Source organism: Numida meleagris, chromosome 10 (assembly GCF_002078875.1).
Source record: "Numida meleagris isolate 19003 breed g44 Domestic line chromosome 10, NumMel1.0, whole genome shotgun sequence".
Taxonomy (NCBI): Eukaryota; Metazoa; Chordata; class Aves; order Galliformes; family Numididae; genus Numida; species Numida meleagris.
Window position 1 is genome coordinate 279,851 of NC_034418.1, and position 26,531 is coordinate 306,381.

Here is a 26,531-nt window from a genome sequence, read left to right on the forward strand (position 1 = left end):
GCTGAGTGTTGTAATTCCCAGGATCAGTCAATACAGTGGTAGAGTCCAGCTCTGGGGAGGTGGACTCAGCGATCCTTACGGGTTCCTTCCAACTCAGGATACTTTATGGTTCTGTCACCATGAGGTGCACATTCCCAATTGCCATACCCCTTGCTTTCAAGTCATGTTCTTTTTTCCTTTATTCTCACACAAAGCCACTGTTGCCCTCATACATTTCTCCAGATATTCCTTACTTTGTGTTTGGACAACAATGAGCGGAGAGAGTCTTTTTTCAGTCAGCTTCTTATGTACACAAATGGGGAGAAGCTTCCTGGTTGCTCCATTGGGCTTCATTTCAAAACTATATAATGGTGTGGCCAAACAAACAGTCATTCGCAGGCTGTAATCTGAAGCAGTTTGATAATGTCGACTCTGTCATTACCACCTCTGTTTCAGCTCTTTGTTTGGCTTTTGTTGGTTTTAGGTCTTGTGCAAGTACAGCCACACTGAATCGATGGCCTCCTACAGCTACGAACAGTGTTGTAAAGCAGCAAGCAATGCCCGTCTGTCTTCTTCTGGATCTTAGTGGCCCTGGTAAATGAATTCATTGTTTTCAATCAATTTATATGGAAAGGAAAAAGCCATAGAAGTTATCCCTGGAATATAGCTCGATTTTCTACAGTATGAAATTGCAATTGCACTCAGAAAGATAATATGAGCCAGAAACTGGCTGTTAGATAGAAATGGTGCTTAGTCACTAATTACAAATATCCATAGTGCTCTATTTGTAACTGTAACAGCATTTTCAGGTAGACATACTTGAAGCCAGTCTCACACATTAATCAAAAAGTGGACTGTGTGATGCAGATGCAGCTGATTTCAATTGGTGCTAGACGGCCTTGAAAGCTCCCTCAAAATCAAATTTACTGGAGACAATATTCAGTCTTCCAAGAAATGGACTCATAAAATGTCAGGAAATTAGAACATTGCATTTAGGAACAAGGAATAGATGAGAGCTGAAGAGGCATCGAAATCAAACCTTTACACATATGCTGGCAGTATAGAGGAGGAGATTTTTTTTACGATTTTGAAAAAATATTTATTGGAAAAAATGCCCATTTGAGAATTTCAAAATAGAAGTTCACCCTCTGAATTGTGAAAATTTGTACAACTGTAGATGTTTCTGTGAGGGACCTATTTAGGGCATCATCCTAAGGGTAGACTCATGCAAGTACTCCTGCAGTTTTAGCAAATCTGCTTTTTTTTGTTTAATATTTCCACTTAAATACAACTTAGGAAATGTAATTCAACTTAAAAAAAAAAAAAAAAAGAGGCTGAAGAATAAACAAGTTAAATACTCCTAAACAAGCCAAAACTGAACTTACATCATACTAAAAAAAGCCAAATGCACAGGAAATGGTTTTAGAACATAACAGAGCTGAGGTCAAAACTGCTGTTTAATCTCAGTGAATCTGAAGCCTGATTATCAGCTTTGTGCTTGTTAGCAAGTTAATCCTGGAGCGTAGGATGGGTTTAAGTACTTCCTTGCCATGTAAGTCCACCCAAAGTGTATTGCTCATGCACTTCATTCACGGAAAAAAAAGCATGTACAGAGCTCCTTAAAGGTCAACGCTGAAAATGTGTATCCGTAGGAAGTACTCATGGCTAGGCGTAACTAAGGCCTGTAACTGTCATGAAGATGACGCTTCCAGCCGAACATTTGAGGGTTTGTGTTGGTTCCTTTTGAAGTCTTGCTGTACAAAATGAGAGTTGGGACCACATCTTGCTTCTTTTGAAATGAGCTATCTTTAGGGCTCATACAATGATTTGTGTGACAGTCAATCTGTGGCTTTGACCAGAACCCAGCAAATGACAATGTTTGTGAGCAGGCATTCTTTTTTCAGACTTCACCGTCTAAAACAGCGCAGTCAACCACATACTTACTCTGCAGAAACAGTTCAAAAATGAGTTTAAGTCCCTCTGTTTCCTTTATTTGGTAAAGTTGAGTGACTTTGTTTACAAAAACAAATTAGATCCTTTACCACTTCAGTCTTTTCTGTCATACAAACTTCTGCTGTAGCTGTTTGAAACAGAGTGATTATTACTTACAAATGAGTGATTACAAGTGCCAGAATGCTAGGCAATTAAAGAAAATGTCTAAATTTAGGCTTCTAAATATATCTCACTGCTCCCAGCAGCGTGCCTCCTCCTACTCTGTTTCATTGGCTTTCAGCATTTGACTGGCTCCAGTGCTTCTCTGCCCCCTTGGTGAGGCAATTCTGCTCACTAATCTGGCAAAAAAAATACTTATTTGGGCTAGCTTTTTGCTATCCTAATCACAAAAATGCAAATATGGAGTGTGCTAGGAGCAGAGAGAAAAGGAAGTGGCAGAGGTGAATGGAAAATGTCCCTTTAAGCACCAGAAGCAGAGAGATGGCCTGGTCTTGTACAACTGTACTGTTATTTGCATACTTTTAAGATTTGGCCTTCTTTTATGGACAACTTAGTTTCTCTCTGCTGCAGGTTTTTAGAACAGATTGTAACGTAAGCATTGGCACTTCATCTTTTTCATTTTATCATCTGTCTGATTCTGTTACCTGCTTTTCACTGCCTCACCTGCTCTCATCAAAATCTTACTGCTTATTTAAGTTACTTTATTATTACTTTTATTGTTAGGTTATACATACCATTGTTGCACAAGCTCTTTTTCTTCAGTACCGTCCGTGCGGCAAGGTAAAGTAGAGATGGATATCTTCTAAAGTACAGACAGTTTTTCAAATGTTACCTTGCTAGGAGAAAAAAACAGGAAAAAAATATACAAATCATCAGACAAAAGGATCCCAGTATTCACTCAGCATTCTTTTGATTAATGCCCCAAGCTATTTTCATTTTACTGTTTCCTACTCTAATCTTCTCTATTATAAGTGGAATGTGCAATATTTCCTGTCTTCCCCAGTCAAATTTGGGGGTTTATTATTTGGAAAAAAAAGTGACCTTTTGTAGTTACACTTATTTTTGAAGAAATAGATCAACTTTCTTTTTAAGACAACTAAAACATTCAGCTCAGAGATGCTATCCTTTGCTGCAGACTGTCTTACCTGTTCTGAATTACCTTCACAAGGCTCTGGCTGTGTGTTGATGTGAGGGGGTGAATCACTGGCTTCACTTTCTTGCAAAACAACACAGGAATTATAATCACTGTCTCGCCAGGAATTTAAAAGCTGCAAGGATTTTGAAAGATAAAGCTATTTGTCCTTGTCTGTTTTGAAGGCCAGTAAAAAAGATTATATATATATATTAAAAAAAAAACAACAGTAAGGAGGACTTCTAGCTATAAAAAATGTTTCTTCCGAATACACTTTTTTATCTTGTTTTAGGACCCAAGAGTAGTAGCATTTATAGCCCAGTTTCATGGGATTTAGATACATTCCTTTTGGATGTGAGTTTGAAGACATCTGTTGCATGTTTTGTTGTTGTTGTTGTTGTTTTAATATTACGCAACTCTCACTCGTCTAATTTGTGTGCCCAGTCTTTCTTCAAACAGCAAAATTCCTTTATGTTACCGTCAATCCTTTTCTGATGTTCCTTGTTCCCTTGTGGCACCTGCCTCTCTCTCTAGTAAAAAGGAGTATGGAAGCTTAGAGGAGTCTCCTAATGCTCAGTAGTGGTTACAGTGATAGCCTGTTTGCAGGCAGCTTGCTGCCAGAGGCTGAAGCCAATGTCATCGTTTTGTTTGTGTTACCTCGCTGAGTACAGACTTTGCAATTAAAATTCCACCAGATGTTCCTCAGCAGAGCTACTTTGTATCAATTGTGTACTCTACAGTGCAGATCCATCAGTTCTGACCCCACTGATGGGTCTTTGCTTTCAGTGTTACTTTTCTCTTAATTACTGAATTATTCTGTAAGGTTTACATAATGAAATAATTTTATGCATTTATAAAAGAATTCCCTTTCCTTATATGTAAAGAACTTCTAGCATGCATGTTGCAATACTTCTTGGCAGTGGTAACAATTTTTGAACAAACTGATCATAAGGAAAGCCTTTAATGCCAAGACTTTTCTGAATCCTTCAGGATCAGCTTGTTGGATTTGCTCCAAATTTAGGCTGTGTTTAAAAGTGAACTTTTCCAAAATGTAAACCCAGAGACCTTTCTGTATAGATTCCCACACAATGTGTGCAAATCAGATATTATGCCTACATACACTGACCTGAATTAATACATTTTACATACAAGCATACTTAACAGACAGAACAGACTAGTAAGCACTCCTTTAAATATTTAGAAATTGTGACCATCATACAAGTTCTAATTCATGAGTTTACATAGCATAGGCATTCTCTGTAGAATTAACAAAACAAAGATGACATCAGGACTCCCTCAAAGTTTTTGAGTTCCTGCCCAAGACTGCATTCCCCATGAGCAAGATTTTCAGAATATGCCTTGATATTTAAAAACAAGCCTTAAAAATTGAGTTGCAAACCATTTTAACATTAAAAGAGTCTTGAAGATGAGGGGAATTGCATTTTGTTGTAACACAGGAGGGTTTATTGGCAGTCCATTTGCCTTTGCAATCAATAGGATAGTCCTGTTAATGGGGTTAGTTTTTTGTCTGCCAGCACAGTTGTTCCAATTTCTAATTTGTTCTTTTCTGGTATTAGAAGGTATTCAGCCCTAGGGTTAAAATTATGGTTGGCTTTGCTAACAGAAATGATTTCTCAGCAGTCTATTTGTATGTATTTTGCACTTTGCTCCTTTGTTCCACACTTGACTCTTGATTATTTGATGCATAGTGTCCCACAGAGCAAATTGTAGTGGACTAATTAAGAACTACCGAGAGTTTCCCGAGTTATGCAAGATCCCCACAACTATGAAAAGCCTTTTCAGCCTCCCGGTCACATACTGTGAAGTGCTATAAATCAAACTTTTGAAAATAATCAGACCCATGCTGCATGTACTTATATTCTAGTTCCAAAAGAAAATGGTTACTTCTTTTAAACTTTAGTGCTCTTTTTCTTTTTTTTTCCAGTACTTTTCAGTATTATTTTTCATAGCTTAAATCCTGCCAACTAAGAGCATATTGAATACCAGTAACGTTGATTTAATGAGAGATGATCACTGATAATGCACCATTGGTGACGATGACGTCTTTACTTTCACGTGGATCTGGGAGAGTAAGTGAAGTGAGTGATCACTTGGGCTTCTATGGCAGAGCTGAGGCTGCACGATAAAGGAGACCAAACCTCCTGCTTCTGGGTGTCACATTACTGCCCGTAGAGGTCAGGCAGATATTTTTACCTCGCTGTGACTATAGGGAGAAACTTGGAAGACATTGGCCTATGTTGAAGCTGTAGGAGGCGGCCAGGTTAATTGTTAAAATGGGTCATCAGTGTCATCGCACGCAACAGACTTTATGGTTAGAGCCCTGGACGTGTCCTCACCTCACACTTCAGGAAATCAGTTGCGTGGGATGCTCAGTGCCACGCTACAAGAGCAACTCTATATTTGTCCTTATTGCAGTTTATTACTGAAGTGTTTTATTAATGGAGAAATTGCTCTGGGTTACTGGATGCTGGAATAATGCACATTATGGTTACCCTTAATCTTTTTCATTAGAACAAAAATCAGAGACAGATTTACATTCTGTGGTTGCACTGAAACAGGCAGAAGCCAGCTGTTGCGCATGCTCTTGCAGCTGAATCCACTGTAACCTGTACAGTAAAATTACAGCTGTGAAATACTGGTAATTGTATTTTTTTTTCTTTAAAAAGCCTTCCTTTGGCCAAGAAAAAAGGCCCATTGACACTGCATGCATCTTCTCTTGCTACTGAGGACAACCACACGGAGCACCTGACAGAAAATGACAGTTTTCACTTCCAGGTGGCCAGTTAGGGCAGAGAGAACAAGAGTTGCCATTGGATTAAAAGAAAAAAAAAAGCCTTCAAGCAGCTAAAAGTGAATGTCTGTATTGACATACAAATAATGGAGTAGCCCAAACATCCTTATTAAACACATTAAAGCAAAGTATAGCAGCTGAGCTCTTCAAACTTTTGCCCCCGTTACTTTTTCATACAGAAAAATGAAATCACAGACTGTCAAATTTTGGTTTTGAAATACATGATTATTTAAACCAGCATCGATTTTTCCCTTCCCTTAAATATTTAGTTAATTCTATGCCTAAGTGAGAGGTTTCTGTAAAATAAATCTACTTACAGCCTTGAATTCCAGGATACAATTGATTTTAGCTGAAAGGAGAGGTCTTAGCTGGAGCTGTGAGGATTGCATTTGAACCAGCTCCATGAGTCAGAGCAGAATGAAGACAGGAGTATTTACTTGTTTTGTGAAAGCTTCCCTGACCTGAACTATTTTGGCTATAGATCTTGTCTCATTCGGGGTATAGTGCAATTTGTCTGAGCCATGCAATTCCCTGGAAAACAATCATATTTCTGTGTTAGGTCTTATCAGTTCAGCACAAATCATGTATTCTTTTTTTTTTTATGATTTTATTTGCATTTTAACCTTGTACATAGTCCCTTTTTCTTGATGATTCTGTGATTTCATGCAAAAAGAGGGAGGAAAATGTCTTCATGTTGAGAACTGTCCCCTCACCCCAGCCAGCAGTCAAATGAGAGAAAATTGAGGGTGTTCTCTATTCCAACTTCCAGTTAGCTGAGTTGCAAACAGACATGATTTCACGGGCAGACTGTAGTGAAGTAAATACTGATTAAGTTACAGTGTAGTTATTTATATTCATTCAGCAAAAAGACATTCACTTCTCCCTTAAATCATCTCCATTAAGCATTTGTAGTTTGCATAAACAGATCCCTGGATACCTAATAGGCACGTGGAGGGAAAATGTTAATTTTGTCTACTGAAGCTCTCCTGTTTGGGTTAAAAATGGTCCACGAGTATGCTCTGCTCTGGCTTTGGGAGGGAAGGAGACCGTCTTCACAACATCGTTTATGTGTTCTGAACACCTACCTGAGAGCTACTCCTTTGTCGTAAGCCATAAGAGCAGACAACAGGTTGGTGCCAGATCCTCTGTTTCATCACTGGATGTTCACTGCCTCTATTCCAGACTGTTCTATGTACCCTTGCCTCAGCTTTGCTAGACCAAACAAACACCATTTTATCATCTTGCCCTTACATGTCAGGTTTCCTTGCTGCTTATCAGCCTTTCTCTTCTGGGTTCTCCTCAGTCCATGCTTAGGGCTGAATAGTGTTTGCAGAAAAAATGTTGCCAGCATGGAATAGAAAACAATGGCAAGTTCAGTGCCTACCCTTAACCCCTCTCCCACCCCAGATAACATTTTACTGAATTTTCTAGCTGAAAAAAAAAAAGATATATGTATAAAGCCTCTTTGGTCAATAAAGGAAAAGGAAATATTATTTTGGTAATCATTCTGTTACCTCATACTAGCACTGTTCTTTGAAACCTAAAGAACGAACGAACTGTACAGACCTTTCTGGAGTACAGCCAGATTACTTCTGAAAGGGGAAAACTCAGCTGTGTTTTCTGCTCATGTGGGTATTGTTGTTGCTACGTGGAAAGTTCAAGACCAACAGTTGGAAATGTGTCGAAATACTTTGGAAGGTTATCATATTTCAAAGGGTGAAGTTTTTATTCTAAATCACTACCTGCCATTTAATTCAGCCTGTTTGGAAGAGTCCACAGTGCTTTCAACTGGTCATAGAATCGTTAAGGTTGGAAAAGACCTCTAGGACCACTAAGTCCCACCCCAGCCCACCTCCTCCATGCCCTCTATGTCTCTCAGTGCTACGTCTCTATGGTTCTCAAACACCTCCAGGGATGGTGACTCCACCACTTCCCTGGGCAGCTGTGTCAGTGCCTCACTGCTCTTCTGGAGAAGAAATTGTTCCTAATATCCAACCTGAATCTCCCTTGGCACAACTTAAGGCCATTACCTCTTGTCCTGTGCATCTCTTACTTCTGTGGAACAAGGTCAACTGCAAAGACCTGTGCAGATCACAGTTCGGGGATAAAGATCTCTAAATCTTACCTGGGATGTATCCTCCGAAGAAGAGAAATAAAGGTAGGAAACAGCAAAATACTCATCACAAATTATTTCCTATCAACACAAGAGCTAGAAGTAGTACATCTGAGCTTCTTATCCACCATTTTTCTCACATTGAGATTAAGAAAAATGCAGTTCTTCAATTATCAGCAGCCCATTTTTTAAACACACACCGAATTTACAGTTAACATACTTTTGCAGCTACACTACACTTTTAATATAACACAACTCATTAAATGTGTTCTCTGCAGACCTCACCAGGCAGCTTAATTTATGGTGGACTTACTTTCAAAATCCATGAGTTTTGTTTAACTTGGCTGACATACCAGCTGTCAAGCCAACCATGTCCTCACTGAAGGGTGTGCCAGGTGAGGCAAGCAGGGGTTTACTTCTTTTGATGAGGAAAAAAAACAGAAACTCCTCTAAGTCCTTCTGAGCTCCAGAGTAATATTTTACAAAGGGGGCAGAGAGGGTGGGAGAAAAAGAATGAGAAAAGCGTTCTTCATGCACTAAAAAAAAATGCAGCAGTCTTAGAAAAACCATATACTACTAGGGGAAAGCCTGCTTAACAGATGTGTATCATCATAATCAAATAATTGGCAGTGAAGAAACCTGAATTCTCTATGCCAGCCTTGATGATGGTTAGGTCTTTTCCAAACAAACCAGTCCCACAAGTATTTATATATGTACATAACCTCACGTGGATAGCTCAAGTGACTAAAGCTGTGGTGGCATGAAAGTGTTTGCAAGATCATGCAGAATTCAAACTTGAAATGATATCATGCAAATACTTGAGGTTTGGTTAGCACTTCAGTCTTTGTAAATATAGAATCATAGAAGCATTTGGAAGGGACTCTTCAAGGTCATCTAGTCCATCTCCCCAGCTCTATGTTTTAGACTAATCAGTGTAAAAATTCTTTTGTGTATACGATTAGTCCATGAATGCATTATTTTTAAAGTTTTGTAAATGAGTATTCTGTGAGCATGCACTTGTCTTCCTCTGTTGTCTGGGACTCTATTTTGATATGTGCTGGCAACAGCTATTGAGTGGTATTTATAGCCTTGTTTTGTTCTCTGCTGGAAAGACTAGTCTCTTAGAAGCTCCATTCCAGCACCTCAGATTAATTATCTACAAATTAACTTCAAAAAATTCTAGTGCAGGAGTTCTTTCGTTGCAGGAAGTATCCCAGCTGAGATAAGGGTGCTGTATAGATAGCAAAAAGGAGCAAGGGGCAAGGGATGGTCGTCTTTGTACAAGTCAGCAAAAGATAGCTGTGACCAGCTCCAAGAAGAATACGTACTGATAAAGTCAGGGAAAAAATACAAAACAAAAAACCCTGCCTACTTCTGTTATTTTCCTTTAATAAATCTGTACAGCTTAACAGAATTTGAATGTGGCTCAGTTTTGAAGTCTTTTAGTTCTAGTTTTGTCTTTGAGTAACTGGAGTTACTCGCTTTTGATGTTCACTCCCGTATTCACTCTCCCTTTGCTGTTTTCCAGTTGCTTACATTGTATATTTCCTCCCTAGGACTCTATACATTCTGTGTCTTCCCCCAGGTACTAAAGAACAGTTTGGTTCTGCTATTTTTACTCTTACTCAGTGTCGTTTATTCTGTATTTTGTGATATAAAGAGAACTATGGAAAAGAGGGATAAGGACAACAGAAATCTTATCTATTGAACGTGGTTGGGATACAAGTGTAAAAAAATGCCATAAGCTTTAAGCAGTTTGCTATTTCTCATCAGAGACCAACATACCTACATTAATGTCTTTATTACATTGCCAACTAATTATGGCCTTATAAGAGTGTGTATTTTTGGTACAACAAAATGAATGCTTATTTCAGGTCACCGTATCCCTGTTATGTATCAAAACTTTTTATATGAAAAGCGGTTTCATTTCAATGAACTAAAAGCATCTCTCTAAAATACAGCACCACAAAAAGATTCCCAAGAGCTGCAACTGTCAACAAACCCAAAGTTTAAATATTTATATCGCACAAGAGGTTTATGAGGATGTCTTCACATTTGCCTACGTTGAGGCATAAGTCTGCATTAGTTCAAGTATGTTAATAACCAGGTTTTGGCAGTGGCACAGTTAGTTTATGACAGTGCTTTCAGCCAAAATATCCATACAAAATCTCAATAAACTCATGCGTTGATTTCGGTTGAGTAGGTGTCAAAAAAATCTGATTACGGGTTAGAGTTAATTATTAAATAACATACTTAGAGAATTAAATTCAGGCTCATTTGAACATGAAATAACAGATTTGCCTGTGGTTTGTAATTGGTTACGAACTGTCTTCTTGGATTATCTTGACAAAAATCTGGGTAAACAATGGTAATGGATCAGTAACTCTGTAAGACCACATCTTATTACAGATCCTTAAGTTGGAAAGCCAAATACAAGAAGAAAATCTATCTAACAACAGATAACTTCTGCTCCCACTTGTTCCATGCCAGTTCCCTGATTAACAATTAAGACTGGGATTAAGTCTGGCTTCAAATGAAATTTTCATGTAAGAAGCTGTTTCAAGAAAAGCGAGAGCCAAAACTGTTTCTATGTAAAAAAAAAAAAAAAAAAAAAAAAGACAGATTAACATAGTCCACCAGATGGTACATCTGTCAGAATTATAAAAATGTTCAGCAGCAGAACAGAATGGAATCATTACCGAAAGATGATAATTAAGTTTCAATAATATTGAAAGATTCCTTCTTAAAATTCTTATCAGTAATGATAATTCAAATGAATGATTATCTGTTGTACTCTGGTTATCTGATGCCTTCCATACATGCACAACACCATGTCAGTAGTTCTCTCCCTCATCAGCTGTTCTGGTCTCTTGGAGGATCCCATTTAAAGTGTAGATTGAAAAAACAAACAAACAAAAAAAAACCCAGCAGAGTCAGCCTTTAATAGGCAAAACCATTTTCAACACATTCTTACAGTGATTTTGATTGTAATTGACTGTATTATCTCAAAGCAGTGTACAACCTTAATGAATGTATGCAAAAGCAATTTCTCGTGGAAGTTTATGATTCCAGCAGTATTGTAGTATGTGAATTGACAAATTTCTTATCTCAGTTGTGCCTAGAAAACACATTACTGCTAAATCTAATATTACAACCTGACAAATGACTGAATTAGAAACTGCAGAGAACAAATGCAATGCAGGGAAACAGAACAATGTAGGTTTTGCACCTGAAATCCTTGTAGATTGTTTAGTGAACTTTCTCATGTTACTCCAGTGCTTTGCAGCTTGAAGGAATCCCACTGTGACTTGAAAACCCAGCATTTCTATAACCTCATTTTCATTATAACAAAGGTAATCTTACTACTTTCCTTTGCAGTTCAGCAGAACCATGATTTCAAAAAATGATCAGCTTGGCACCTCTTCTTCCTGGTTTAACTTCACACTGAGCTGCAAACGTACACAGAGAACAACATGGATGTAAGGTATTAATGTTTTTCCATTTACCAAACACTTTAAGCCTACCTCTCCAAAGTGCTGCTATCGGCACCTTTTTTTTTCCAGAGCATGTGACTGTGAGTAAAAATAAAATAATTTATATGCATAACGTAACATTTCTAAGACTTAAGGTCCTGTGTAAGAAATATTTCTTAATTCTCTTAGCTGGAAAGATGTAATAACAGCTGTTCTTCCTTTGTGTGGTCTTCAAAAACTCATAATCCATTTCCCTGTCTTCTAAAGTCAAGGAAGTAAGGTGTCATCTGACTTGAATAATATTCACTATGTCACACACTGCACTCCTCCCATCTGGGGTCCAAACTAGAATTTGTTATACCAATCTTAGTAATTCCTGAAGGCAGTGGGTTGATAAGATCCTTTAGTCCTCTCGTGGAAAAAAACAGCTGCATTAAAACTGTGGCCTGCAAGAGAGACTGACTTCAGTCAACAGGTTATGGCAAATGACAGTGAGTCATTGTCATTCCAAGTCCACTGAACAGTCCTTGGAAAAACAAAGTCACAGCAGCAGGCTATCTCAGGAGGGCAATCTGTGCAATGGCTGCTTTGTCCCTTCCAACTCAAATGATTCTACAATGATTCTATGATACTAAGGAAAAAAAGTGTTTCTAAAGTGTTTGGATTGTTTAAGAGGAAGAAATTTTCCAGTCTGGCCCAACTCATTCATCCTACCAACTGGATCAAACCTTGTCCAAAACTTTTTGCCTCTACACAAACAGAAAACTTTGTCCTGTAGCTAGTGGAAGGGCAGCTAACAGGTAGTTTGGGACTGTAGAACTATTTGAAATGTGCTGTGGAAGCAGGAACTTCCATATATATATCAAAGGCCAACAAAAACAAACAGAATAAAAAACCGATAATACTATTGGCCAAAGTGACCAAGAGCACTGGGTTCTGCCTCTTCACAACATGAATTAGGCTTGTGCCTATTCCAATATGTAACACTCCCACTGGGGATTTTACTGTACATTAAGTACCACACACCAAGAGAAAATTAATAACCAAAGAGCACTGCGACTTTGGAGACTGTGCCTCTGACATTCTGATTTCTGAGCGTTGACAGAAGAGTTCTGAGGTGGATATTCGTGCATGGATAGGTCAACTGCTTTATCCTTAAATCGTGCCATCACTCAGTAGTAAATTGAAGAGGGATGGCCAGCCAGATGAAGGAATTATCATGTACCAGTTTGAAACCAACCAACAAAAATAATAAGGAAAAAAAAAAAAACAGGAAACTGAGCTTTTCACCTACAGATAGAGGCAGGCTTCACAAGTCAGAAGCTTTCTTACTGAGCAGTTGCCAGCTGAGTAGGGAATCTGGGAGCACAGAAGGAAATAAGTCGTTCCCCCTTCTAGTCACCGTTTTCAGTAGTGAGTAGCTACTTTTGTACCTTAGAACTACAGTCTGATCTGGGAGAACGTTGCCCTCTCAAACTGGAAGTGGAGTCTTACCTGTCGCTGGTTTTCAAGGTGCACAGTTTGCGGTCTGTGCTGAAGCACCAGTGATGGGTCCTGATGTTAACAGTTTTCTTTGCCTGAAGATGGACCGGGTAAGGGAAGAGCACAAAATAGTCTCCTGCTGTCAGAGCCTGGGTGATCTAGAAAAGAAAAGTTTAAAAGGAGTAAGATGAGACTCTTAAATGGAACAGCAACAGAACATGATGTTTGGTTCCAGTCCTCTGCACTGGATAATAAAGTGAAAACTAACTGGAGAGCTCCTTTTTAATTACTAGCTGCTCTTTGGGCACTTGTCAATAGGCCACTACTCCCGGAAAGATTTTGGCGTATACTGCTGTGTGCTTTCATGTTTTTCAGGAATTCTGTAGGAATTTAAGTTACAAAAAATTCTATTCTAAATCTGGCAGGTGTTGGTCAGAACTAAAATGCTTGGAAATGCAGATGTTATTATAAATTAGTTAATTCCCTGCGACTCAATATTTATTTCCAAAGGTCTGAGGAATACAGAAAAAGCATTTCTGCAGTCAGCTCATGCTTTGGATGATACCCATAGAGGGCAAAGCTCTGAGAATGGACAGTTGTACTTGGAAAACACGTGTACATGTGGCACAAATAGTAATATTTATCCTTTTCTTAGAATAGCTGGAGCTGAATAAGTTTCAAGGTAGAGACCTTTCCTTGTTGTGTTCCATGGGATAGAATTTGCCAGATCCATCTCAAGAATATTTTCTCTTCCTGCATTATTCGTACTGCTGTCAAGTGCAATAGTTGACAAGCTTGGTAATACAAGAGGGATTTTCTCATTCATTATTTGGTTGAGTTTTTGTGGACAGATGACCTGAAAAAAAATGAAAATAGAGAAGAAGAATTATCTTGAAAACTTTCTTACAAAACCTTTTCTAAGCGGCTTTGACTTGGAATCTAAGGCTGTATCAGTGCAGGTAAAGGGGTGAGTGTGCAGCTGTTGAGCCTGCAGACATACTTAATTCAACTTCAACTAGTTGCCTCTGTTGCTGTGGCAGCACAGACCTGTAGGCTACCTGTCCTAGATTTTACTGCTGTCCTAGATTGTTTCTGCAGCCTGTGCTGCCAGCAGCCATGGTGTCAGTAGACAATGAGTTTTTCAGTATAAAGTTAGCTCTTATCCAGGTACACAATCCTCAGTTCTTTTGATATTGGCAGGCCTGCAACAAGTGCCAACATCACTTTGAAAATGAGAGATAACAGTGTTGCTGAGTAATCACAAAGCAGTTGTCCTTGCTGTGTAGGAAAATGAGTTGCAGATGCTTTTTTTCCCAGCTGACATTTTAGGGGAAAAAAGAAAAACACACGAGAAAGTCTAGATTTTTGCCATTGCATTAAGGCCTCCTCCAGGAGAGGTTCAAAGTGACTTCTAAGCAGAGGGTGCTTTTGCAAGAGCAACAGTGTGCTGCTTGTAAGGAGGTAAAACAGGGTTTTGTTGGTTAACTCAATATAATTGTCCTTGTTAGGGACACAAAAAAGAGTTCGGGACATTTTGCCCTAAGTGTTTTATTATGCAATGTCAGCACTGGCAAGAGAATCAAAAAGCTTAGGAAATATTCTCGTAAGACTCTCAAACACATGCAAAGTACTCACCTCTGGATTGTGTATGTCTGCCTGCAGTACAAATACTTCTGAATCTTTGCATGCATTAAGTGCTCCTGGAAAAACAGATAGCACAGGAATACTAGTAAGAATACAGAATGTTTGCTCAATTCACAGTTGTCTGGAGCTAGAATACTGTCAATGACATTTTATGGCGACAATATGTATAATCCTCCAGTATGCTGATACGTAGTGATAATGAACTGCATAGAACAACTTTGCATCTTAACACGTGTAAGTGGGTGTAGAATCTGACTCAAGTCTACCCTGTTACTCTTTCTCCAGCTTCCAATTTAAAATCCAGTTTTTGATTATGCAGGAGAAGGTGAGCATAGCCCTATATTGAGATATGTATGCTGGGCTTGCTATAACATGTTGTCCTTCAAGCATCCAAGTGGCAGGAGCACCCTGTGTTCAGTATACCAAACTATGTCTGCAACAAGGATGTGTTGGCACTTGTACCTTAGTTTTCTCACCTTGTACATCTGCAGCAGATTTACTCTGTACATTTAAACACAAAAGAATCAATTTTCAGGAATCTCCAGTAGCTTTGTCACAGTCATTTTGGACATAATATCCATCCAAACACTGTCCAGGTTTTGGAATAAATACCTTCTAACCAGTACATACAAGAAAACACTGCCCTTTGTTCCCAACCTAGCTTGTTCTTCTTGAGGCTGATACTTGTTCTCACTCACCTGTGTTTCCCAGTCTGATTACAGCTGGTGACTGGAAAAACACTATGATTTCTACAACCTCAGGTAGCAGTTGAGATGGTTTCTAGAGAAGACCAGCCAGAAAACTTCACACTATCTACTTTCTACAATTCTTAAATGATCTTGGAGTGCCAAAGGGTACTCTCCAGCACTTCAGCATGTCCAGAAAAACAATAAAGAGAAACTAGAGAAAACCTTTTCTGCTTTCGCACCACAAAGATCAAAGAATCAAGTAATGTCCTTGTATGGGAGCAAGCTTAATTTTGCAAAAACATTTGCACTCATCAGACTGTAGACTGCAGTAGTGTTTGCTACTAAAATTAAAAATTCCATTTTAAAAGTAAAAATTCCATTTAGAAGGTCTACACATTCTGCAGGAAGAATAAAGCATTTTGAATACCATGTTGCAAATCAAATTGTATATATGTTTAGGCATCAATATATTGCAACTACACTAAGTATGCTATTGAGTGTTAACTGTACTATTACATTGAGCAACTGGGTGAACTAGATTAAATCAGTTTAAGTAGCTTCTACCTCATACATCCTTTGATTTTCTTTTTGAACCAATTCTAAGACTTCAGAATTCTTAATGTGATATTCAGAATAAGTTATTTCATGTATATTAAAACAGAGATTGCTCTTAAAGGCAAAACCAAGTGTTAACACTCTTGTTAGTAGATGTGCTAGCCTTTAACAATAACTATGACTACTTATTGCAACGGGCCATTTCAAGATAAATAACTTGCTCCAAACAGTAGGTCACAATTGAATAGATACATAAGCACTGTAAAATACATGCACAGATACCTTGGGTATTTAATGTGTATCCTAAGCTTTGTGGGTGTATCGTAAGCACACAGCTTTATACAAAGCCTTACACCTTGTAAGAACATCAGTCCTGTAGTACAGGAGAAGTTATGTTGGGCAGCCACAAGATGGCAGCTGGAAGTGAAAGCTGTGTTCTAACCATGATAAAAGGCAAAGGGACATTTGAATAGACAGTGCTGTTCGTGTTACCATTTCCCTGCAGTAAGGGAAATGATTAGCACAATAAAATCGGACAAGCAATAGAGAAATACCTTCACAAAGTTTGTGTCTGCTTAGGTTCTCCCAAGATAGTACTCCACAACTGGAAACAAACAAGCAAGCAAACAAACGTTGGTTAGTTGGGAATCCATATTTATGTTCTCATCATTTCCAAGAGCGAGTTCATTGGTTTGAGAAAGGATTTTTCCATGTCTAAGTCTGTCCAAACTTCTTATCTGAGGAGATCCTTTTTCCTGCATTATCAAGCTTCAATTTTCAATCAAGTTTGATTTATTTTTTTTAATTTTTACTAAGATCAATAAGAATTACATTTCATGTTATTAACTACATTTGCTCCTGGGAACCTTCTTTTCTCCTTTCTCCATCATTTTTGTTCTCAAGTAACTTAAATAGCAGCTGAATGAGCAGGACATTACATTAGACACTGACAGGCAGATCAGTCAGTCAAAAAACTGCCAAAAGTTGGAGGCTAGGATCCATGTCCAAATAGACAGTTGCAATCTGGGGTTGTCTCATTTATTGAGGCAACTAAAAGTATATGGCAGTTCCTCCTCCTTTGTATAAATCCCTAAAGTTAAAAGTATGAGCATTTGAGTGGCTCAGTAAGTTATTCCAGCAGGTTCCACGTGACCTCCTCAGGAGGACACTGCTGAGATAGTCTCATTTCACCTGAACATGGACATTTCTTCCTGAAACAAAATCCAACAACAGTTCACACTTAGAAACCACATCAGTTGTGGTAATTAGTTTCCTAAACGTGTATGAAAGTGCTTTGGCAGCTGCTTCTTTAAACATTTAGGTCTTTATATAAATATTTATATCAGACCTTTGAGAACAGTAATCTGTTACTCACCAAATACGAGGAAATTCACATTTAGCTCACTGCTGTAATTGGCCTTATGCAGAATACTGTCCAACTGTGTTATGTAGATCTGGCATTTTTATTGTAGTATCTTTGAGCATAAGTATTTCAGCAACATTATAGAGTGTAGCAAAGACAAGGGATAACCTGCTCTTAGGAATCCCACTCACCATCATGTAAATGTCTTCTTACATGAAGGATTGCCTCCTTCATGTATTTCAGGAGGGAAGTACACTACATCCTGGCACGTCCTCTGATTGCAGTTCTGCAGGTCTGACCTCAGTTGCTGTCGCCTCTAGTTGGTTAGACCGTGGTCTGGACAGTGAGCAAAAGTACAATGCTGAAGTTGAATAGCAGGCTGTGACTGCTGCCCATTATTTATGTGGTGTTCTCTTTTGGCTTAGTTTGTCATTAGTTTTGTCACAAAAGGTAACTTCTCTTACATACCTCATGGATGAGAGAGTGGAGGGACCTGCAGCTCATCAGTCATCATCCCCATGAGTCCATGGTGCTGGAAAATCCCGAGAGAAGGCAGGAAGCATTCAGGCTTACAGCATCTGACATCTGCTATTTCCTGAAGCAGCTACTTCCACTCCCTGTAAAAAGCAGCAAAGGTGAGAGGCAGTTTAGACCAAAGGGAATTTCATCTAGAGACAGGAACACAGGCAGTGGAAATGGGAGAGAACCACATGGCTGAACACAGGCTGATACAATTCCACTAATAAAACCAGTACTGTGTCATATCCCCAGAAGCTTGTATCCTTCTGCTTTTTGTGAGATGCACGTATAAAAGGAAATTAAGATCTTCCTTACATGTCTGATGGGACATCGTCAAAACATGACATAAAACAGTCGAGCTGAATTCAGACTTGACATAACCACGCTACTTCAATGACTGTCATATTGAAGGTCAGCTGCAGTTGGATTGCATATCTGGATTCAAGTAGGCTGTATTTACAGAGAATAGCAAAGCCTCGTTTGGGTCACGAGGACAATAAGGTTTTGCTGTCCAACTTCAGGCAGTCACTTCCTTGTGCACAGGAAACACAGAGTTGTATATTCACTTGGGCATTTCTGCAGGAAGTAAACCCGGCTACAGCTTCAACCTTTTTGTTGTTTTACATTTGTTTGTAAAAATCTGATTATTTTTGTGGTATTGCTGAGTTGAAAATTCATTGGATTTCTATCGGAATTCAGTTGATTTTGACAGAGCTGGAGCTTATTGTTCTAAGTTGAGATTTCAGTTTCTGTTTCTCATACACGCCTGGGAGCTAATTACTGGAAATGAGTTACAGCCCCACTGATTTTAGCCCTTATTTTCACAAATGTAGGCATTTCCCAGCAATGCATGGTGAAAATTTTGCAGGCGAAGTAGAACACAGTTTTCCTATACCCTGAGTAACGTAAACAAGAGATCAGAATGGTAGGAGGGAGGAAAGCAGAACAGAGGCTTCAGGGAGCAAGTTTAAGTGAAATGATGCTAAATCATCATAACGTGTTAAACTCAAAACGAAGTAAGATGTTGGTTATTGTGACTGCACTTAATTACCATTTCTTTTAAGGAATCTACAAATCCTAAGTAGAAATGAGGCGGTCAGAAGGCTGGCAGGAGCACAACTACGTCTCATATTATTATTAATAAAACAAGTGGACATCTAAGTAATGAAAACAACTTGCTCAGAACTGCAAACATAGTACATAGAGGCTCATTTAATGAACATTGGGTCTAAACCATTGCTGAATTTATTTATTTCTACTTGAAATGGAATCAAGTAAAGCTGTAACATTATTTGAAACTCCTGCTAATTCATTAATTAGATAAAAAGAAAAGGTAGCAACAGCTCCTGTTGTGGATTTTAAATGCCTAATTTAACTAGTGATTTGTAAAAACAAAATGAAAACCATGTCAGTGTTTCTGTTGCTAACCACGACCCGCCCAGGAGCACTGTCCCTCTATCTGGGTGCGTGCATCAGTCTCCACAGCTGAGCTCAGTGGTTTGCTGGTGATCTCCACAAGTTTAACACCAAAAGGAGAGCTCTGTGCTTTTTCCAGGACTCTGCCAAGGTTGCTATCGTAGTTGGACTGATAACAGAGTATGGCACCGTTTAGTGGCGTTACAGATGACAGAGTCTCACTCTCACTCCCTCAGAAGTTTGGCATTTTTCCCAATAGTTCTGCTCTCCTGAGCACTTTTCCTCCTATCCTCATTTCAAAACTAATTATCAAATCACAAGATCAGCGTTTCTTAGGTAACTTTCTCTGAAGGTTTTTGTGTTCCTTTTAATACAACACCAGAAGTCTCAGACAACTTTTCCACCTTCTCCAGGCTGGGATGGACAGGAGGGAGATTACTATAAACCCATTTATTTCAGGTTTCCAATTTTAAAAGTAATTCTAAAAATTAACTCATAGTGAGGATATTTTCCTTAGGATGGGAGAAGCTCTTCTAGGTTAAGCTAATATTCACATGCTCAAGTAAAAGAAAGTGGAAGCAAATATCAACTTACGTTCATTAATGCAGGCATAAAAGGAGAACTGATGCAGTGAAGCTGCTGCAGACACCCAGCACAGCTCTGCCTTGAGCTGCAGCTGGAAGCCATGACTCAACCGCATTGTCTGTCTCTCCTTCTATTGGCTGCCAGCAAACATTTCCCGGTAGGACGCTGTAACTCCTTAGTGCCTGCAGATGTGTTTTAACGGGCTGATTTATTAGCTGCCTGTAATGAATGAGATAGATGCTATTTTCCTCACAGTGAGAACCCTGAGGGGGGGATCAGATGATGGGGACACTGCCCCCATGGGAAGGCAGCACCTCCTGGGAGAGCTCGGACTCACGGTCAGGAGAGGAGACCCAGAGAGCTTCGTGGCTTGTGGGACAAACAAGGCTTAAAGTTGCTATTTAAAAAGCCAAACCGATGGGGGGTTATGCTGTTGCTCACAGTCCGGAACAGCCGTTCCGGTCCACGTCACCTGCAGTCCTCATACAGTAGTGGGCTTACTGTGTACACAGCATCCTTCCCTCCTGTTGTCTTTCTTTTCTTCCCACGTATCTTTCCATTTGCTCCATGTGACTTTTGGATTGCGGATTATTGCCTTCAGCCATTCCTTATCCCGCTTGGGATCTTGCCATCCGTCTTCCATAAAACTCTTTTGCAGTGCATCCCATTGATGAAGGGGACCAGATATTTTTCTAACCTTAGGATCCTACCAACTGTGGCAAGTTCTGTCAACTGATGCTGTGGGAAGGGCAGCTACTTTAAGAATCCCTGGCAGCAGGAAAGCAGGCCATAGAGCTATGGTTACACTTTGAGTTTTAGAATTATGTAAACAAGCATGCAGCATAGCTTACTGTTACTTACGAGGGAGACCTCGCTGTAGCTTTCCAGTACTCAAAGGTAGCTTACAAGCAGGAGGGGGACCAACCTTTTACATGGTCTAATACTGATAGCACAAGGGGGAATGGCTTTAAACTAAAAGAGGGGAAATTGAGGTCAGCTATTAGGAAGAAGTTCTTTACTCAGCGGGCAGTGGGGCCCTGGCACAGCTGCCCAGAGGGGCTGTGGGTTCCCCGCATTTGAAGGTGCTCTAGGCCAGGTTGGATTGGGCCAATTCCACTTCTGGTTTCCGTACTGGGTGTCCCCACCCCTCACCCAACAGAAGAGCTGAACCACACTGCCGGCAGCTGGCTTGCTTGTGCATTACTGGCTGTCCCCACAGCAGCTGGTGCATGAAAAAGGGAGAGAGAAGCAGGGTTGATGTGCCAGCAGCCTGCTTCCATGTGGTGGCTGCGTGATGTGTCATCACTTTGTGTGCTCCCACCACCTCGTGGAGCTGCTGGTCCTGGGCCATGCTGGAGCCCCTTGCACCCTGGGTCAAACCATGGTTGTTAGAAGCCCCTAGAGCTCATTAGATGCCTTTAGAGCTCTCATGCCCTACTGGCTCCCCTTAGTTTTGTCCTTTCCCCTCTCCCAGTACAATCCAGTTCTGCCCAGTCTTTCATTATATAACCCAGTGGAGGAACCAAAACCAGTACAAGCTCAGTGGGGGGCCGGGGAAAGGGGAAGTGATAGCAGCACAGTGTGACAGAGGGAGGGGGGACATGGGGTAGCAGAGGAAAAGGGAAGACATGATGACAGAGAGACATGGGGATTATTGAGGGCTAGGAGGATATGGGGATCCGCAGAGGGATGGGGACATAGAAGGTTACGGGGACATGGGGGTACATGGGAACCTGAGGGACACGGGGGACACAGGAGACCATGGAAACATGAAGACATGGAGATGTGAGGAACGTGAGAGATATGAGGACATGAGGGGCATGAAGTCACAACACAGAGCATCATGGACGTGGCATAGGCACTGGGGACAGGTGCCGCTGCTGCTCCTCCAGAATGTGACAGGAATTCCCGCCACCTACGTCAGTGGTGACATGAAACGATACCACAGCTTCTTCTTTTTCACCCCAGAAAGGAGACGGCGGCTGAGGATGATGGAGACAGCGGAGGAGAAGGCACGGTGAGAGGGGGAAAAGTGGGATCCTGTGTGGCCCTGGCCCTTTCCTTGTCCCCAGTCCTGCACTGGTCCTGTCCCCAACACCCCTCCTGTCCCCAAATCCCTGCATCCTTGCCCCAGTGTTTCTCATCTTACATGGAGTTCTTGTCCCCAAATCCTCAACTCTATATGCCCAACTGGTTCTGCACTGGGCTTTGCAGGGAGAAGGGTGGCAGGAGTGCACTGGGTTATACTGGTAGTGGGGGCACTTGGTCACTGGATTATTGTAAATGGAACTGGGTTATGGTGGGCAGCGGTGGTCATGGTGGGCAGCTGGGGCTGGGGTCACTGAGTCGTCCTTGGCAGCACTGGGTTGTAGTGGTCCCTGTGCCCCAGCCCCTGACCCTCCCTGTCTCTCCCAGGCCCAGCACCAGGATGCGTCCCTCCCACTGCTGCCCACCCCGGCTGCTGCTGCTGCTGCTGCTGGTGACGGTGACACTGATGCCGGCGGTGCACCCGTATGGCTTTCGCAACTGCATTGAGGATGCCTGGGCACGTTGGCACTTCCGCTGCATCCAACGCTTCCTGGAGTCGCCGGCCCCGGCAGTGTCCGACCTGCCACCACATGCCGTCGCGCTCAATCTGTCCCACAACATAATGCGCTGCCTGCAGCCCTCTGCCTTTGCCCGCCTGCCACAGCTGCACACGCTGGACCTGGCCTACAACCATCTGGAGACCCTCTCCGCTGGTGCCTTCAGCGGGCTGGGTGTGCTGGCGGTGCTGGACCTGTCTCACAACCAGCTGACCACGCTCGCCGAAGGGGCGTTCAGCAGCTTGGGCAACCTGTCCTCGCTGCGGGTACAGCATAACCCCCTGAGAACGGTGTCACCCAGCGCCCTGCTCCCCCTTGTCAGCCTGCGCCGCCTGTCGCTGCGGGGCGGGCGGCTGGAAGGGCTGGGGGCGGTGGCAGCGGCGGTGCAGGGCTTGGCGCAGCTGGAGCTGTTGGACCTCTGTGAAAACAACCTGACTACACTGGGGCCAGGCCCAGCGCTACCCGCCTCGCTGGCCACCCTGCAGCTGTGCAACAACTCGCTGGGGGAGTTAGCGGGGGCCAGCCCGGAGATGCTGTGGCACGTGAAGATACTCGACCTCTCCTACAACAATATCTCACAGGCAGAGGCCTTCACCCCGCTGGACCTGCGCAACATCAGCCTGCTCCACCTGACGGGCAACCCCCTGGATGTCTTCCGCCTGTTGAACATCTCTGACATCCGACCTCGCAGCCTGGATTTCTCTGGGCTGGCGCTGGGGGCTAGGGGTGTGGAGAAGGTGTGCCAGAGGCTGCAGGGTCCCCAGGCCTTGCGGCGGCTACGGCTGCAACGCAGCGGGCTGAAGGCGCTGCGGTGTAACGCGCTGGGGCTGTGTCCTGTGCTGGGAGAGCTGGACCTGTCCTGGAACCGGTTGCAGCAGGTGGGCTGTGCCAGCCGGCTGCTGGGGAAGAAGCAGCAGGAGGAGCTGGAAGTGCTGACAGTGGAGCACAACCTGCTGAAGAAACTGCCGTCTTGCCTGGGTGCCCAGGTGCTGCCTCGGCTGTACAACATTTCCTTTCGCTTTAACCGCATCCTGACTGTTGGCCCCCATGCCTTCGCCTACGCCCCGGCCCTGCAGGTGTTGTGGCTCAACATTAACAGCCTGGTGTGGCTGGACAGGCAGGCGCTGCGGGGGCTGCACAACCTGACAGAGCTGCGCCTGGACAACAACCTGCTGACCGACCTGTACGGCAGCTCCTTCACCGACCTCGGCAGCCTGCGCACCCTCAACCTGCGCAACAACCGCGTCTCTGTCCTCTTCGCTGGTGTCTTCCAGGGGCTGTCCGAGCTGCAGACGCTGGATTTAGGGGGTAACAACTTGCGCCACCTGGCCGCACAGTCACTGCAGGGGCTGCCCAGACTGCACAGGCTGTACCTGGACCGCAACAGATTGCTGGAGGTGAGCAGCACTGTGTTTGCCCCAGTGCAGGCTACCCTGGGAGTGCTGGACCTGCGGGCCAACAACCTGCAGTACATCTCACAGTGGCTGCGCCAGCCGCCACCCTTCCGCTACCTGAGCAGCCTGTACGACCTGAAGCTGCAGGCTCAGCAGCCCTATGGGCTGAAGATGCTGCCTCACCGCTTCTTCCAGGGCTTGGTGAGGCTGCAGGAGCTGTCGCTGTCACAGAACATGCTGCGGGCCATCCCACCGGATGTCTTCGAGGACCTGGGCCAGCTGCGCTTCCTGACGTTGGCTGACAGCAGCAATGGGTTGCACGATTTGCCTGACGGCATCTTCAGAAACCTGAGGAACCTGCAGTTCCTGGACCTGGAGAATGTCGGGCTGCACTCGCTCACCCTGGAAGTCTTTGGCAACCTCAGCCGGCTACAGATGCTGCACTTGGCCAGGAACGAGCTGAAGACTTTCAATGACAGCGTTGCCAGCCGGCTGTCCTCCCTGCGCTACCTGGACCTGCGCAAGTGTCCGCTGAGCTGCACCTGTGACAACACGTGGCTGCAGGGCTGGCTGAACAACAGCCGTGTGCAGGTCGTCTACCCCTACAACTACACCTGCGGCTCTCAGCACAATGCCTACATCCACAGCTTTGACACGCGCGTCTGCTTCCTGGACCTGGGGCTCTATCTCTTTGCTGGGACTGCCCCGACAGTGCTGCTGCTGCTGCTGGTGCCGGTGGTGTACCACCGCGCCTACTGGAGGCTGAAGTACCACTGGTACCTCCTGCGGTGCTGGGTCAACCAGCGGTGGCGGCGGGAGGAAAAGAGCTACCTCTACGACAGCTTTGTGTCCTACAATTCGGCTGATGAAAGTTGGGTCTTGCAGCAGCTGGTGCCCGAGCTGGAGCGCGGTGCCTTCCGACTGTGCTTGCACCACCGCGACTTTCAGCCGGGCCGCAGCATCATTGACAACATCGTGGATGCTATCTACAACAGCCGGAAGACAGTGTGCGTGGTGAGCCGCAGCTACCTGCGCAGCGAGTGGTGCTCTCTGGAGGTGCAGCTGGCCAGCTACCGGCTGCTGGATGAGCGGTGTGACGTCCTGGTACTGGTGCTGCTGGAGGACGTGGGGGATGCTGAGCTGTCTGCCTACCACCGCATGCGGCGGGTGCTGCTGCGGCGCACCTACCTGCGCTGGCCTTCTGACCCCTCAGCCGAGCCGCTCTTCTGGGCACGGCTGAAGAGGGCACTGAGGTGGGGAGAGGGAGGAGAGGAGGAGGAGGAAGAAGCTTTGGGTGGAGGGACAGGAGGGACCAGGGAGGGAGACAAGCAGACGTAGTGGAGGTATCAGCTGGCTGTAGGATGGAGGAAGGTCAGCCATAGGGTGGAGGACAGCAGCTGGCCGAAATGTGAAAGAGAACCATCCATAGAGTGGAGGATGACAACGGGCCAAAGGGTGGAGGAGAACCAGCGACGGGATGGACAGCAGCTATCCATGGGGAGGGTGACAACCAGCCGTAGGACGGGGTGCGACAGCTCCCCATACAGAATGCTGCCGTTGACTGTGGGGTTGAGGAGAACCAGCCATAAGATGGAGGACAACTAACCATAGGGTGGAAGACAACCAGCTGTAGATGGGAGGAAAACTGTCTGTAAGATGGAGAACATCCAACTGCAGGGCAAAGGACGGGGGGACATAGAGAGGAGAGCAACTGGCTGCGCAGAGGAGGAGAAGCAGCCACAGGGAGAAGCACAACAGCGCTTTCCTCATCCCAAAATGCCAGGTTCCCCTCCCAGAGGACACCAAAATGGCCTTTGTCACTCCAAATACCCAGATCTGCCAATCGAGATGGCCCTACCCAGTCAAAATTCTGATGTACTGTACAATTCGATTCTGTGATTCCCCTCCAAACAGACCCAAGAAGAACCTTCCTCACCTTAGACTGTTCCCCTCCAAAAGGACCGCACACTGGCTTTTCTTGCCTCAAAATGCTTGTACTCATCCCAAAAGACCCAAAAAGTGTTTTTCTTCCCCAAAGCAGAGTTTCTGGGATCCCACAAGGCGTTGCCACCCTGGGGTGCAGCAGGCTCTGTTCTGTGCAGGGAGGGGTCTCCAATAAAGCAAGGCTCCCCTCGCTTCACTTGTCCCTCAGTACGGTCGTATGTGGGGTGAGGTGGGATTGGGATGGCATTTTATGGGGGCAGGCAGTGGCACAGTCAGATGAGGGAGCTCTGTCCCTAATTTCTTCTTGGCCATTGTGTGGGATTCTGGCTGCAAAATGGGGGGGAAACAGATTTTGAGCCAAGATTGGGCTGAGGTGGGAGAGCCCAGGAGGTCCCAAACTCCCCCAAACCCTCCCAGTATCAGCAGAACCCCCCGGGAACCCATTTCCATCCCCCTTGGAAGCCCCTAGTGTGCTCAGCCTTTCCTGCCTCCAAGGTTCCTCCAGGTCCTGCGTTCTCCCCCAGAACATGCCAGTACCCCACTATCCCCCTCCCAAAGCCCCGTTTTCCCTTCTAACACCCTGAATATCCCTGAAGACCCCTGGAATTCCCCCAGAACCACTCCAGAGTGCCCCCATTTACCCACCACTATCCTCAGAGCCCTCTACTGACAGGCCTTCTCCCCAACCAGGGCACGTATTTCCCCTCTCAGAACCTTCCCAGGACCCCGCCAGACCACCCCAGGATCCCCATTTCCCTTCCATTGCCTCCTATTACCACCCCCCTCCCCAGCATCCCCTGGTCTCCCAGTTCCCACGCAGGACCCCATCTTCCCCCTCAGATTCCAGCTCACCCCTCCAGGGATCGCCTGCCTCAACTCGGCACATGAGAAAA

At 43.6% G+C, this 26,531-nt stretch overlaps 1 protein-coding gene and 1 long non-coding RNA gene across 9 annotated transcripts; one reads left to right on the forward strand and one right to left on the reverse strand.

The window, feature by feature from the left end:
- On the forward strand, positions 73–25,834 carry LOC110404351 (toll-like receptor 13). Of its 3 annotated transcripts, XM_021408512.1 has the most exons (4): positions 73–573; positions 11,368–11,473; positions 21,684–21,732; positions 22,131–25,834. In XM_021408512.1, the coding sequence occupies exons 3-4, from the start codon at positions 21,704–21,706 to the stop codon at positions 25,030–25,032; spliced, it is 2,931 nt and encodes a 976-aa protein (XP_021264187.1). In that variant the 5' UTR covers positions 73–573; positions 11,368–11,473; positions 21,684–21,703; the 3' UTR covers positions 25,033–25,834. The 3 variants fall into 3 exon arrangements, with proteins under 3 accessions (XP_021264187.1, XP_021264188.1, XP_021264186.1); XM_021408513.1 differs by lacking the exon at positions 73–573 and having other exon boundaries at positions 11,305–11,473; XM_021408511.1 differs by lacking the exons at positions 73–573; positions 11,368–11,473 and having other exon boundaries at positions 21,111–21,732.
- Positions 1,400–21,107, reverse strand: LOC110404358. Of its 6 annotated transcripts, none has more exons than XR_002442174.1 (11): positions 19,725–21,107; positions 17,664–17,812; positions 17,387–17,531; positions 16,387–16,436; positions 14,580–14,644; positions 13,635–13,800; positions 12,957–13,102; positions 6,194–11,438; positions 3,092–3,200; positions 2,667–2,768; positions 1,400–1,924 (listed from the first exon to the last, which is right to left on the reverse strand). It is a non-coding gene; the product is annotated as an uncharacterized LOC110404358 (long non-coding RNA). The 6 variants fall into 6 exon arrangements; XR_002442175.1 differs by having other exon boundaries at positions 1,400–2,059; XR_002442172.1 differs by having other exon boundaries at positions 3,078–3,200; positions 19,725–21,106.

Excerpts from the sequence above, each read along its gene's own strand:
- LOC110404351 (XM_021408511.1), top strand. The coding sequence starts at position 21,431 with ATGGGGGTACATGGGAACCTGAGGGACACGGGGGACACAGGAGACCAT. Across the intron at positions 21,733-22,130 it reads ACAGCGGAGGAGAAGGCACG|GCCCAGCACCAGGATGCGTC; the intron begins GTGAGAGGGGGA and ends TGTCTCTCCCAG.